At 41.0% G+C, this 14,663-nt stretch overlaps 1 protein-coding gene across 1 annotated transcript in view; it reads left to right on the top strand.

The window, feature by feature from the left end:
• Positions 1-14,189, top strand: part of ZBED1 (zinc finger BED-type containing 1) — a 229,456-nt gene extending 215,267 nt beyond the window's left edge. The window contains exon 7 of the mRNA XM_067545726.1: positions 13,726-14,189. Within this exon, the coding sequence (XP_067401827.1) occupies positions 13,726-13,923 (198 nt within the window). The 3' untranslated portion in view covers positions 13,924-14,189. The remainder of the gene's footprint in view (positions 1-13,725) is intronic.
• Positions 14,190-14,663: the final 474 nt, after the last annotated feature.

Raw genomic sequence — 14,663 nt, 5'->3', positions numbered from 1 at the left:
CTATTATTGTATATCTTGGGCTTGATAATCCACTCTTTTACACAGGTTTTACACTGAGATTCTACTTACACAGGGTGTGCACATACTGTACCAGCCTCCACATCAATATACTACTTCTGCTATGACTCCTGTCACTATTCAAAAGCAAGACAACTTCTGAAAACAGCTCTGTGCAGACCTCATTTTGTGGAGCCACCTGCATTTGGGCAGGGAAATTGAAATTATTCCTCTCCCATGTTCCTGCTCCACATTTGCTGCTCCCCCTTCTGCCCACTGGTCAGTCCTGTGAAGAAGACTGCAGCCTGCCCCTGCATGGCAGTACTACTTTTCTCAGCCTTAGTACACACTGCAGCAGCAAGGAGTGAGGGAGCGGGGGGATAGTACTGGAGAAGAGACTGAGGAAGTCAGCCAAGTAGTAGTTGATTATTTGGCAAAGTACAATTAATAAACAGTCAGTATTCTACTGTATTTTAATTGACAAGAAAAAAATGGTTGCACTTAAAATGTTGCTACCAGTTAGAAACATACTTCCTGTGTTATACTCATAAAAGGAAACAGACTATAAGGTCAGAAGGGACCATCATGATCATCTAGTCTGACCTCCTGCACAACGCAGGCCACAGAACTTCACTCACCCACTCCTGTAATAGACCCCTAACCTAAGACTGAGTTACTGAAATCCTGAAATAATGATTTAAAGACTTCAAGGTACAGAGAATCCACCAGCAAGTGAGCCATGCCCCATGCTGCAGAGGAAGGCCAAAACCCCCAGGGCCTATGCCAATCTGCCCTGGGGGAAAATTCTTTCTCTCGGGGTATTCTCCAAGATCCTCTCAGTAATGGCAGCCCACTTACACTCTCAGGGCATCATGATTTATCCTTACGTGGACAACTGCCTTCCCAGGGTACATTCCTTTACCGAAGTCCAGACTACAGACCCAGACTATACTGAACCTCTTCCAGAATCTAGGCCTACAAATCAACGCATAAAAATTGACATTAACACCAATGCAAAGACTAGAATTCATAGGAACCGACCTCGACTCCATCCAGCAAAGGCATTCCTCCCACATCACTTATTCCTCAATCTTTCTAGGCTGTGAGGGACAGTACAATCCAGCCCCCAAATTTCAGCCAGACACTACCTTCAGCTTCTGGGGCATATGGCCACAGACACATCAGTCATAACTCATGCCAGATTATGCATGAGATGCTTCCAAATCTGCTTCAGTGCAGTTTACGGGCTGAGCAGAAATACCACAAACAAATTATTATTGATGCTCACCAAGGCCAAGCAATCCTTGGATCGGTGGAAAGACCCATTAAACATATGTATGGGAATACCATTTTTCAGCCTTCCCCATCATTTCTCCTGACCATTGATGCATCCCTAATAGGATGGGGTGCACATCTCGATGGTCTCACATTGAAGGGCAAATGGTTGTAACCTGAGATGTGCCTTCACATCAACCTGCTCAAACTCAGGCGGTCATAAACGTGTGCGCTCACTTCCTCCCACTGATCAAAGTCACACACACAAAAATCATGATGGACAATATGGCCTGCATGAACTACATAAACCATCATGGAAGCACCAGATCACACTCCCTGGCATTGAAGCACTAAAGCTATGGATCTGGTGCATTTCCCACAATGTCATAATATCAAGGGCCTACCTGCCAGGAGTAACTCACAAACATGTTGAAGACGCATAACACCAACATCCTTATGTTTCAAGAAACCCACATCATCACTGGAATGCTCAAGCCAACCCGAACACCATGTCTGCCAGTGCTTTCCCACATTGCTCCCCCATCCATTCACTGTGATGCCACAACCCTTTGGGAATTCCAGAGGATCATGCAAAACAAACATCTTCCCATCCACCAGCACCTCACAAGGTCCCTCACTGCTGCTTGAAGTCACATAAGACCCTTTGGATCCACGCATTTCACAGATACAAAAGAGGCATCATAGCAATACACTCTGCTACTCTAGACACAGTTATCTTGTTTAACTATCTGAATGTAAAATTATAGTTGTTCTACATTTACATCAGCCATAGGATGATGAACTTGCCGGGAGTACACAACACAACAGCAGACAACTTTAGCCACAAATTCCCACTCTACCACAAATGGTAAATAAATCTGGTGGGCCTACAAAACATATTCCAGCAATAGGGAACACTGACAGGAAACATTTGCTACTTACCAAAACAAGAAATGTCTCCAGTACTACTCCAGAGTGGGGATTGGTTGACATTCCATGGGAGATGCTCTCCTCCTCCCATGGGAAAAGAGTCTTCTTTACGACTTTCCCCTATTCCCTCTAATTCTGAAAGTCCTGTTGAAAGTAGGAAAGGAGCTACTCATTGTACCTATATACAAAAATGGAAAAGATTTCAATTCTGGTGTCAGCCCAAAGGCGTCACCACAAATGCAGCCATCCTACTGGTAGTCCTGGACTACCTGTTGACTCTCAAGAAATCGGGTTTCTCTATCAGCTCACTAAAGGTTCACCTAGTAGCAGTTGCAACCTTCCAGCAGCAGATAGAATGATACTCAATCTTCTCTCATCTGACCATGAAGAGATTTCTCAAAGGCATAACGAACTTCCTTTCCCCAACCCAGACTTTCTGCTCCTCAATGGGATCTCAACCTAGTGTTAGAAGGACTGACTAGACCACCATTTGAACCCATGGCCATTTGTTCACTAACTCACCGTTCAATGAAGACTGTTCCTGATTGCCATTATCTCAGCAAGAAGGATGGGGAGATAGCGGCTCTGATGGTGCATCCCCCTTTGACTGTGTTCTTCCCCAACAAAGTCACTCTTAGATCACATCTGAAGTTCACTCCCAAGGTGACTTCCACTTTTCATATAAATCAGTTTATTCAACTGCCTTTTATCCTAAACCTCATCAATATAATAGGGAATCCTCCATATGCTCGATGTGAGGAGAGCCTTGGCCTACTATTTGCACAGAACAAGAGCTTTCAGAAAATCTCCGAGACTCTTCTTCTCCATTGCAGATAGGTCAAAAGGTACAGCTATGTCAGTACAAAGACACTCCAAATGGGTCTTGAACTGTATCAAGCTCTATTATCATATGCATAATGTAGCACGCCCATCTTCAATACACACGCAGTCCATGAGATCAGTCTCCTCTTCCATCATCTTCTCCAAGAGTATCCCTATATCAGAAATCTGCAGAATAGTTACCTGGGCATCTGCACATATGTTTGCAAAACATAATGCCATCCTGGGGGACTTGGCTTCAGATGCCAGATTCAGTGCCACGGTGCTGTCATCTATAACAGACTTAACTCTGAATCCCCAACCTCCAGTGGTGGGCCCTGCTCGGGAGTCACCTATAGTGGAGCACCCATAGGGAAACTACTCGAAGAAGACAGTTACTCACCTTGTGCAATAATGAAGGTCCTTAAAGATGTGTTCCCCTCTGTGTTCTTGACATTGACTCTGCACTAGAGAAAGAACTGCAGTAGAGAAGATTCACTCGCACACTGGCTAGCCTCATGGCAGGAGATGAGCAGTGCATGCAAGGACCAAAAAGACATTACTCCCAAAGTTCTCCCATTAGCAGTGTAGGACGCAGACACACCTACAGTACAGCACCCATTGGGACACACATGTTGAAGAACCATCGTTACTGCACAGGGTAACTTAACTGTCTTTTTCTTTGCAGTGAAGACATATCCCAAATCTACTTCACTAATTCCCCACCTTAGAAGCATTGTCACATAGGTTAGACCCAGATTTACCTCCTTGTACAGACCTGCCATTAATGATCTTTGTTGTTGTTGTTCCAAATTAACATCAGAATTGCTGAAACTTCAAGCAAGTGAAGTCATGGAAAACATTTACATTCAGTGAACAATTCACACCTCATGTCAGGACTTAACCACTGCTATTTTAAAGTCCTTCATTTTAGGTCTGTCCCCTCACCTTGGGGCCTTAGCAAGTGGACAGCTACAATAATAAACCAAGATACTCTATGGAGATAAGCAAAATGTAAATCAAGCAGATGTTGAGTTTTATTGTGCTACCTGTTCCTGAGCACTTTAATTCCAGCCAACACAATTCCCTAGACCAGTGGTTCTCAACTGGTGGTATGCGTACCACCGGTGGTATTTCGAAGAAGGCTGGGTGGTACGCGAGCCGTACCGCGCCGCTGAATCCGCCGCAGAAAGTGTCGTCATTGTCGTCCCTCCCCCCCACCCCCGCGAAACCCTGCCGCCGAAAAGCGGCAAACGGCAGCAGGGTTTCGGCGGAGGGCATTGTTCTCCCCATGTAACCCTGCTACTGCCAAAAGTCCCCCCCACACCGCCGCCGCAAAACCCCACCGCCACCGAAAGTCCCCTCCCTTTTTTTTCCCTAGTGGTACTTGGGTAAAAAAAGGTTGAGAACCGCTGCCCTAGACAGTTATCAGACACAATTCCTGCCTCTGGGATGATTTAGAATCAGTGGAAGGGGGAGAAGAGTGTTTGTAACTCAAGCGCTGAGCCTAAGGGAAAAGATTAGTACCCATAGATTATTCTCTCTCTCTGTCTCTTTTCTTTTCTTTTTAAATAAATAAATATATGGCTGGCAGGCTGTCATATATAAAATCTCTCTGTTCCGGGGCACTAGATGTAGAGCTGTATGAGTCCCCTGCTTATCCATCTGCAAAACATTATTGTATGCCAATTGCTATACTTCAGGAGGAGTGACTAAGAAGAAGATCCATTAGAGAGTCCACACTAACATTTTTTTTAAAATTGTTTTTCCTTCTGATTTATTTCCTCTTCTCCAGTATTTTTCCTCTCTCAGGCTATTCGAGTAGTGCAAAATACTTAGATGTACTTACAGCACCATGCAGTCATTTGGGACTACCTTGCTTATCTTACTGAACACTAGCCACACACACTTTGGGCCCAGTTCTTTCTTAACCAAATGAGTTGTATGATTGACTTTAGTGGGACTACTAATATGAATAAAGGCTGAAGTGTCAGGTCCTTTACCAGGCACCTCAGAGATTAGTTTATCTGTTTACTCTGTAGATATTTAGGGCTGAAGGCTTACTCAGTTCCAGTACTGCCACCACTAGGTGTTTACTGGCCGTCACTTGGAAATGGTAATGCTCTTGAAATACCTCGTGCTCTCCATATCAGTGGAGTATTTAATAAACTACTATTTATGTGTTTGACTTCTGCTTTATGAGCCTGTGATATTTTACAAGGTTTTCTACACTAATACTACCAAAACATTAACAAGTGCTGTGTATGTTCTGAACATCCTATAGACATTAACTAATTAATCCTCACAACAACCCTGGTAAGTAGGTGAGAAAGTATCATTATCCCATTTTATAGATGGGGAAACTGAGATGGAAAGGTAAAGTGACTTGCCGAAAGCCAGGTCTATGTTACAGACCTATATTGGTATAACTACATCGCTCAGGGGTGTGAAAAATCCACACCTCTGAGCGACTTAGTTATACCGACCTAACTCTCCATGTAGACAGAGCTATGTCAAAGGCGGACATTCAGATGACTAGGGAGGAGTATAAAAATACTGCTCAAGCATGCAGAGGTGAAACCAGGAGAAAGCCAAAAGCACAATTGGAGTTGCAGCTAGCAAGAGACTTGAAGGGTAACAAGAAGGGTTTCTACAGGTATGTTAGCAACAAGAAGGTCAGGGAATGGGGTCAGGGAATGTGGGAGGCAACCTAGTGACAGATGATGTGGAAAAAGCTGAAGTACTCAAAGCTTTTTTTGCCTCTGTCTTCACAGACAAGGTCAGCTCCCAGATTACTCTACTGGGCTGTACCATATGGGAAGGAGGTAAGCAGCCCTCGATGGTGAAAGAAAAGGTTCAGGACTATTTAGAAAAGTTGGATATGCACAAGTCCAAGGGGCCAGATGCAATGGATCTGAGGGTGCTGAGGGAGTTGGCTGATGTGATTGCGGAGCCATTGGCCATTATCTTTGAAAACTAGTGGTGATTGGTCTTGGATGATTGGAAAAAGGCAAACATAGTGACCATCTTTAAAAAAGGGAAGGAGGAGGATCTGGGGAACTATAGACCAGTCAGCTCACCTCAGTCCCTGGAAAAATCATGGAGCAGGTCCTCAAGGAATCCATTTTGAAGCACTTGGAGGAGAGGAAAATGTTCAGGAAGAGTCAACATGGATTCACCAAGGGCTAGTCATGCCTGAACAACCTGTTTGTTTTCTATGATGAGATGACTGGGGACCACCTGGCTAGGCAGCAATTCTGCAGAAAAGGATCTGGTGGTTACAGTGGACAAGAAGCTGAATATGAGCCAACTGTGTGCCCTTATTGTCAAGAAGGCTAACGGCATACTGGACTGCATTAGTAGGAGCATTGACAGCAGATTAAGGGAAGTGATTATTTTCCTACATTTGGCACTGATGAAGCCACATCTGGAGTACTGTGTCCAGTTTTGGATCCCCTACTACAGGAAGGATGTGGACAAATTGGGGAGAGTCCAGTGGAGGGCAAAAAAAAAGATTAGGGGGCTGGAGCACATGACTTATGAGGAAAGGCTCAGGGAACTGGGCTTGTTTAGTCTGCAGAAGAGAAGAGTGAGAGGATTTGATAGCAGCTTTTATCTACCTGAAAAGGTGTTCCAGGGAGGATGGAGCTAGGCTGTTCTCAGTGATAGTAGAAGACAGAACTAGGAGCAATGGTCTCAATTTGCAGTGGAGGAGGTCTAGGGTGGATGTTAGGAAAAACTTTTTCACTAGGAGGGTGGTGAGGCACTGGAATGGGTCACTTAGGGAGGTGGTGAAATCTCCGTCGTTAGAGGTTTTTAAGGCCCGGCTTGTCAAAGCCTTGGCTGGGATGATTTAGTTGGGGTCTGTCCTGCTTTGAGCAGGGGGTTGGACTAGATGACCTCCTGAGGTCCCTTCCAACCCTAATCTTCTCTGATTCTATGATAAAACCTTGGCTTGCTAATAGTACAGCTATCAGTGTAAGTTAAACATTACTGATTTTTTGTGGTGCATCACTATGGTTGCCCAGAGCCTGGCATCCTTTGAAAGAGTTCAGTGAAGTGGGGATGAACTATAAATTGGTATGAGATAATGCATGGCAGAATTATAAATTAAAATTTTTCAGGACGGGTTTGTTGTTTTGATTCCTTTTTTAATTTGGATCTATTCACTCTTTGCTTCATATTTAAATTTGGTTCCCAACAAAGGGAAGAGAATGTAAGTCATTAGATAAAGCAGATGTTCTTGCATTAGAAATCAAAGAGGAACTCTCTACAAGTAGCTTTGTTGTGTTTATTGAGGGAGGAGCTGCCTTATGTTGTTAGTTATATTACTCAGATAATAACAATGATAGCTGAAAACTCTCTGCAGAATTAAGGCATAGCATAATTAATAGGAATAACAGTATTGCTCCTTAACATAATTAGTTTGTAGTGTGCATACTAAACTATGATTAAAAGTATTCTTGGTTAATGATAGATCAGTCTACATTCTGAAGTGAGGAGAGGGTTACAAAATCTGTACTTTTCCCCTTATAATTAGGTTCTCGCATGCTATGGTAATGACAGCCATAGAAGTGGCTATAAATAAATTAATTACATATTTTATATAACAAATGCAGAGAAGAAGGATGAGCATGGTCTAGTGGACTTGGTGGCTAGGTTACTAGACTAGGACTTGGGAGAGCTGGGTTCTACTCCTGTGATCTGAGCAAATCACTTGACTGGTGTGCTTCTGTTTCCCATCCCACCCTTGTATACTTAGATTGCAAGCTCTTCTGGGAAAGGACCAGCTCTAACTATATGTTTGTCCAGTACGTAGGACAATGGGATTCTTGTGGCTGGGGTCTGCTATGATATGGAGGATTTAGTGTTACCTATAGATATAGATTAAATTTTGATTAGTAATGGTTCAGTCTTAGTTGGTAACAATGAAATAGTGAGACAGTCAGTCTTTAACTGTCTTTAATAAAGTTGCCTTTATTATTTAAGAATAGCACATAATAAGAATAGATGTACAATACTCAATCCAAAGCTTGCAGCCGATGACAGTCTGAGCCGTCTGATCTGACCTGTAATTCAAACATGCAATTTATTTATAGATAGGTTGTTGACAAGCCATAACCTCCTTTTTTATACATGATAGTTACACATATCCCCTTTTGTATGGAACCTCATTGCAAATTTCTAAGCACATATTGCCATATCCAAGCTTTCCATCCTCATGTGGTTACTAGATTTTGTGGTTAAAAACAGGATATTATATTAAACATTATGCAAATAAACTTTCCATTCTTATTCAACTAAATTTCCCTCTTAATAAATTACACCACTTAATAAATTACACCACTTAATATTATTATTGCAAATTATTTTTAAACCTTGATAGAGGTTTGGTTCACCTAACAATAGGCCTTTCCTTAGCATTAAGTAGGCCTTTCCTTAGCAATAGGCCTTTGGCTTAACCGTTAACATTGTTATGTTGAGAATCATCTTAACCAAGACTTCTCACTGGATGGCCCTAGGAGAAGAATTCCTAATGAACAGGAGTATAATTTTAACTGTAATCCTGCTGTCCCATGAGTATTGTAGCCTGGGATGCTGCCAGATAGGCCCATGGACTTGGGGAGAAACAGTCTGACAGAGAGAGGAGCTCAGGCTTCTGTTTGACTAGTGCCTAAAACAGAGATAGCTGCGAAACATCAACCATGATGGCTCAATCTGTACAATGTTGTGGAAGGAGCAAACTAACAAACAGAAGCAGGCCAAGATGACACAATTCACATACCTTCTAGTGGCATCACTATGGAGGGAGTGAAAATCAGCCATTCTCACAGCCCAAATAGACACATTCATCTTGAGACTAGTGTGATTTATGTTTTGTGTTGCTCTGGCACTCCAAAACTCCAGTTAGGACTGAGGCCCCATTGCGCTAGATGTTGTATTAATACATGAGAATACACTTGTCCTTCCCCAAAGAATTTAAATCAAAACATGATAAACAATAAGAGGGAAGAGGCATGGGAGAGGATAACGGTAACAGTAATGCATTTATGCTTTACATGGGCCTATTATCTTGTGGGCAGCTGCTGAGCCATGTTAGCTCCCAGTATAACTCAGTGTAGCCCTAGGGCTGCTCTAATTTATACTAATTTATAACACTGTAGAGGCTGTAACATTGGCAGGGATCTCTAGAGTGCCCTATTCTCCAGTCTTGCTACCAACATACTTCCGGTACTGGGAGGCTAGAAGAATGCGGGTCAGATCTGGCTATTCTGGCTTGATGCCATTCATAAAGTCCAAGGCCAGAAGGGACTGTTGTGATTATTCAGGGCCCAACTGCATGCTTAGGGCATTTTTAAGTCCCCTTTGCACTGCATGCAGCTATGAATGAGATATACATAATGGTAGTACAAATTGTTGGCATTGACAGACTTCCACTAAGTACGTATCTGATCAAATGAATGTTCATACCTCAGCAAGTTATAATCATATAAGTGCAGATGGCTAAATTTGTTGTGCAGAAGATTAGATCCAGTGTCAGATCATATGTGTGAGACACAAAACATGTTAATATTGCTAGGACCTCAGATAAAAGTTCTGTATATTCTAATCAATATACATATTTCTTTGGTATCACACATTCTTCTATGCTGAGAACATTTTTGTCACCATTTCATCATACATCCTTTTAATAATGCATTTAAATCAATGGGAGTTAGATGCTTAGGCACTTTCAAAACTCCCACTAAGTACCTTTCAACATTTTTAGGTGCCTGAATACTTCTGAAAACCTGGCTCTAAGGCCAGAATTTTCAAACATGTCTGTTTAAGATTAGTCTCCTAAATCATATTTAGGCTCTGAAATAAAAATGGCTTGGTTTTTCAGAGGTTCTGAGTACATTTAAATCCTACTGACTTCCGTAGGTTTCAGAATTGTGGCCAGAGACCTCCTAAGTAAATCTTTGCTCATTTACCACTTCAACTTTGTTTCTGTTTTAAGTGACAAACCTAGAGCCTGGCAGAATAGAAATCAGAAGGCTTCAGAAGCTTTCTCAATCTTCTTGTAGCAAGGAAAAAGCTCTCCTCCAACATGCCCTCACCCACCCCTCACCACCAGCAGTAGGTATCAATTATCCCAAATCATGCATCTCTCTTGCTGTGCCTTCCACGCTTCCATTTTTTCTTTGAAACCTGATTCACAGCCTTTATTAGTTCAACACAGTACTGTATCTTTTAATATATATTAAATTAAATATCTGATTCCAAAATAATTTATTCCCAACCACAGCATTGTCATGGAAGGGGCAGCACTTTTCAACTCCATTTCCTATTTATAATGGTCTCTCTTTTAAAAAGTGAAATGTAAAGCATTTTAATATTGAATGAACCTATTAAAGTCTTCACTCTGTTCTGGATTAGCAGTTCAAGTGGTCCGAAATTAATTTGGTGGTGCTGGCTAAGTCTTTATGGAAAACAGTATACTCTATGAAATATCTCCAGATCTTTCTTGGTCTCTAATCAAGGCAGAGCAAAGAGAGGGGTAGAAATAGAGAAGTAGTGGATTATAGGAAAGACAGTAGAAGGATGCATGCAGAGAGGGATGCATGGGAAAGAAGGGTAAACTAGAGCTTTTTACTTCAAGGATGAAGTCTCATGTCTGGAAAGCTGTATCACAGATTCTTGTCCTGTCTATTTATGGATCTGACATTCTGTATTTACAACAGATGTTGCCATTGTTCTGAGCCCAGTTGTTTACTCAGTGACCACTCTACATGTAATTATGGCTGTCTAATAGTTTCCATTTTCTGAAATGTTCACTTTTGGGGCTTTGATCTATAGTAAGGAGTACTGTAGCTATGTTGGGAAAGCTGCAAAGCTGGTCCTGCAGAACAAGGCCTGGTGGGGAGTCTAAGGTTGACCACCATCAGCTAATACATTTTAAAGAGACATGCAGGCAGACCTCGGAGTCTGTTCAGAGCCCCATTGAAGTCCATGGAACTCTACACAAGTGCAAGGGTACATGCCCATGTAGCTCCGTTGCAGGGTTGGGCCAATGTACTCAGCACCTCTCAGGCTTAGACCTACGTTTTGGAACTCCGGGGCAACATTTTATTTGTGGTTATTTTAAAAAATTCCACATTCTTTTATTCATGAACTATCACCACTGGGATTTATGAGTCACTGGCATTTTTTCCTTTACACTTGTGTGTCCCAGAGAGCTGTTGAACTCAGTAACATACTGCCCAATGAACCATCACATGAGCAATAGGCTTACTGTATCACTAGATTTATAATTTAAATACAGACATTACCTTAAGACTGAATGCTTGCCTTCTGGTAGATGCACTACATCAATAAATATTAATGATTAATTGCTATCCTTCTGCTATTGGGAAATTTTAATTTGTTGCTATTAGTGATGATGATTTATTATTTATTCAAGGTTAGAAAATGTAATTGAGACACAAGCCTCTTTTACAAGGCAGTCCTGGCTAAGAGTTAAGCCCTTATTTAGCAAAAAATCATGCACATGCTTAATTTAAACCAGTGTAAGTAGTATTCAATGGAACTACTCACAGTGTATAAAGTCCAGTATGAGCATTAATCTTAGCAGTATCAGGCACTTACTTGGTTTTACTTTTCCCGTCGCCTTCCCAGTCTACAGTGGTTTTCATTGAAAAACCAACATTTAACATTACTTACCTGGGCCAGATATTTTTATTCATGCTGAGTAATATCTGACCCTGTGAATAGTCCCTTTGTTATATAAGTTACCGTAATATTTCACTTTACTGTCTTTGGACTAGGAAATAACTGTGGTGCTTCAAATACCAAGTCTTTGTGGGGTAACTAATAATAACTGTCGACCGTTTAATTGTGATCAGTGCAGTGTATGCTAATGGCCTGATCCAAAGTCCATTGGAGTCAATGGGAGTTTTCTCATTGACTTCATGTATTTTGAATCAGGCTTCAAGTGGAGAAATCATCAAAATTGGACAGTCTGTTCATAGCAAGGCATATGCAGAATCGTCAACCATATAAGTTTCTAACAGTAACTTAAATTTCTTCTGTGGATAGGTGAATGATTGTGTTGCTGAGATTTTTTCCTGTTAAAATATACTGTTCACAATTATTCACAGTATGAGGAATGTGCCTGGAACATGCTTAAAGGTTGCACAGCTTGTCCCGCAGAGCTCCTAAGCCGCACACTGGTTATGTTTGTTCTGCAAAGGTTTGCTTCAGTCCTAATCTGCTTCTAAGGCTTTCCCCACCCCCTTCCCAAGATAGTGTTTGTCCCCAGGTGCCCTTCTGCTGCTTCCAGCTCTGCTTAGGGAGCTGTGCAGGTATGTCAACCAGCCAGCTGCCAAGCTCACCTAACATTGCCACATAAGTCTCAATTTGCTACATTATTCAGCATGACTGTGGCACATTTATTGGGGGAGTGGGACCTCAGCACCTAATTTATGTCCAATGAACCAAACAGTGTAATCGTTGCTATTAAAACCTTTACAAATGTTGCCACTGCAGGTAGTTAAAATTACTGCAGAATTTGTGCTACAGTGGGAATGCTGTTGAATGAATATTGTTTTTTAAAAGTGTCTATTTATTAACAAAATCACAAAAAAAATTAAATAAATTAGTTGTGAATATATTTGTTCAAATCAATCACCCTATTCTATAGTATTGTGGTTGATCTTTAAAATAGTCATTGAATAACTTCTTAAAAATATTGTCAAATTTGTCAAAAAGCTTTAGAGAAATAATATTCAATTGTCTTTGGGCAATACTATGAATAACCAGTGTACTGTTAATTACTTACAGAAGCAAAATTGTAAAGATTCATATAATTATTATATATGAGGCCCTGATCATAATCTGTATTACTAATACATGCAAACAATTCAGAATAAATATGTACTTCAATGCGTGTTTAAAAACAACAATCATTTCAATGGTGGATGTGTGATCCTTCTGTCTGCAGTCTAGAAAGTGTTTTGGATTCCCTCAGTATGAAAGGTGTTTCATGACGTAAGGTATTCATTTGATTTAAACACTCATTTCATGCTAAATGTTACAAAACTTCTACCATTTTATTTTTTGACAGCAGAGAATTCTGATAATTCTGTTCTATGCAAATTATAATAATCTGGTTTACCTTGCCTGGTTGGACTAAACACTGGAATTTTCATTTGCTGTCATGGTTGTCATGGTCTTTTGCTCATGCCACATTATTAAATAGTGTGCTTTAGACACACAGCCTACACCTTCATCTGCTTAGGGCAGATTAAAGAACATATCCTTATAAAATGATTAACTACACAAGCGATTTTAATATTTTGTTTGCTTTTATCAATGAATTAACTACGTCCCTGAGAAACAAACTTCTTATTGGTTTATTAGTTTATCCATGTGCTGGAAAAGATGGGCCTGGACCAAAATCCTGGCTCTGAATATCTCAAAGTTTTCCATGTCTATATGAGAGTTTTGTGGCTTGATGCTGTCTCTAAATAGAATGCTAGTAATATGTTATACTGGGCTGACTGGATACATGTCCTTTTTCCTCCCCTTCCCCATCAGACTGTGAATAAAATCACAAAGCTGGATACAGGATAAGGGAAGCTCTTTGATATTGGTAGTGTCTTGTGATGAACCCTGTTCTTTATGTATCCTGTCTCACTTAGCTTTCTTTTCTACTGCCTGCAGACACCAGAGGAAGGAGCGTCCACGTCTATCTATGCAGCTGTCTCACCAGAGCTGGAAGGAGTTGGTGGCATCTATCTGTACAATGAGCAAAGAACCAAATCTACTGATGTATCATATGATGAGGAGCTGCAGCAAAGGCTCTGGACAGAAAGCTGCAAGATGACTAGGATTTCTGATGTAGCTAGCAGAAATCTCTAAAAGTAGCCACTTCCAACTGGGTGAATGAAATGTGTCCAACAAACATCCTTACTTGACTCCTTGCAGCATGAACCATCATCCTGGAATTCACTGTTCAATCCCAAAGGCAAATGTGAACAATGCTGGTTTTCACTTGAACCCATAGTCTGCTAGGGAGTCGGGGGAAATATTCCCCCAGAAATGTGTATAGGCTGGTTTTAAATCTTACCATCAGTTTTGTAATCATGATGTTTTGGTCTGTGATTAAAAAAAAATCTTTAACCTTGTGCAGAATCGTGTTTTTCTCTTTTTGTGTTTTTCTCCTTTTACGTATCAAGAAGAGACTGTGCCTTGTGGGATTGTTATGTCTAAGTACTTTGAACTTAAAACCAGCTCTGCAAGTCTTGAAAATAGAACTTAATCCACTTTTTATCAGTTCTGAAAATTTAGGGTTTCTTTCCTTAAGCTTCTTAAATCCTGTCAACACGTTATAATGAGTGACAGATTGTTATAATTCATTCTTTTGGCATTCATGATAATTATACTCTAGCCATCAGAGGGACTACAGGATAGTACAACACTCATTAGCCGGAGGTTTCAGTGGAAACTAGAAGCTTTTAGAGAAAAGGGCTTTAAGATAGGAGCGTGGGTTGGAAGGCTTAGCAAAATTGCTGAAAAATTTGATTTCAGAGAAGAGCCACAAGAATATTTAAAGGATTAGAAAATATGTCTTATAGTGATAAACTCTAGGGCCCTGGTCC

The sequence above is a fragment of the Emydura macquarii genome, unplaced genomic scaffold (assembly GCF_026122565.2).
Source record: "Emydura macquarii macquarii isolate MOO-44397 ecotype Brisbane River unplaced genomic scaffold, CSIRO-AGI_Emac_v2 contig_1070, whole genome shotgun sequence".
NCBI classification, from domain to species: Eukaryota; Metazoa; Chordata; order Testudines; family Chelidae; genus Emydura; species Emydura macquarii.
The sequence above is the reverse complement of the archived record's forward strand: the minus strand, read 5'-3'. Positions and strand labels throughout refer to the sequence as shown.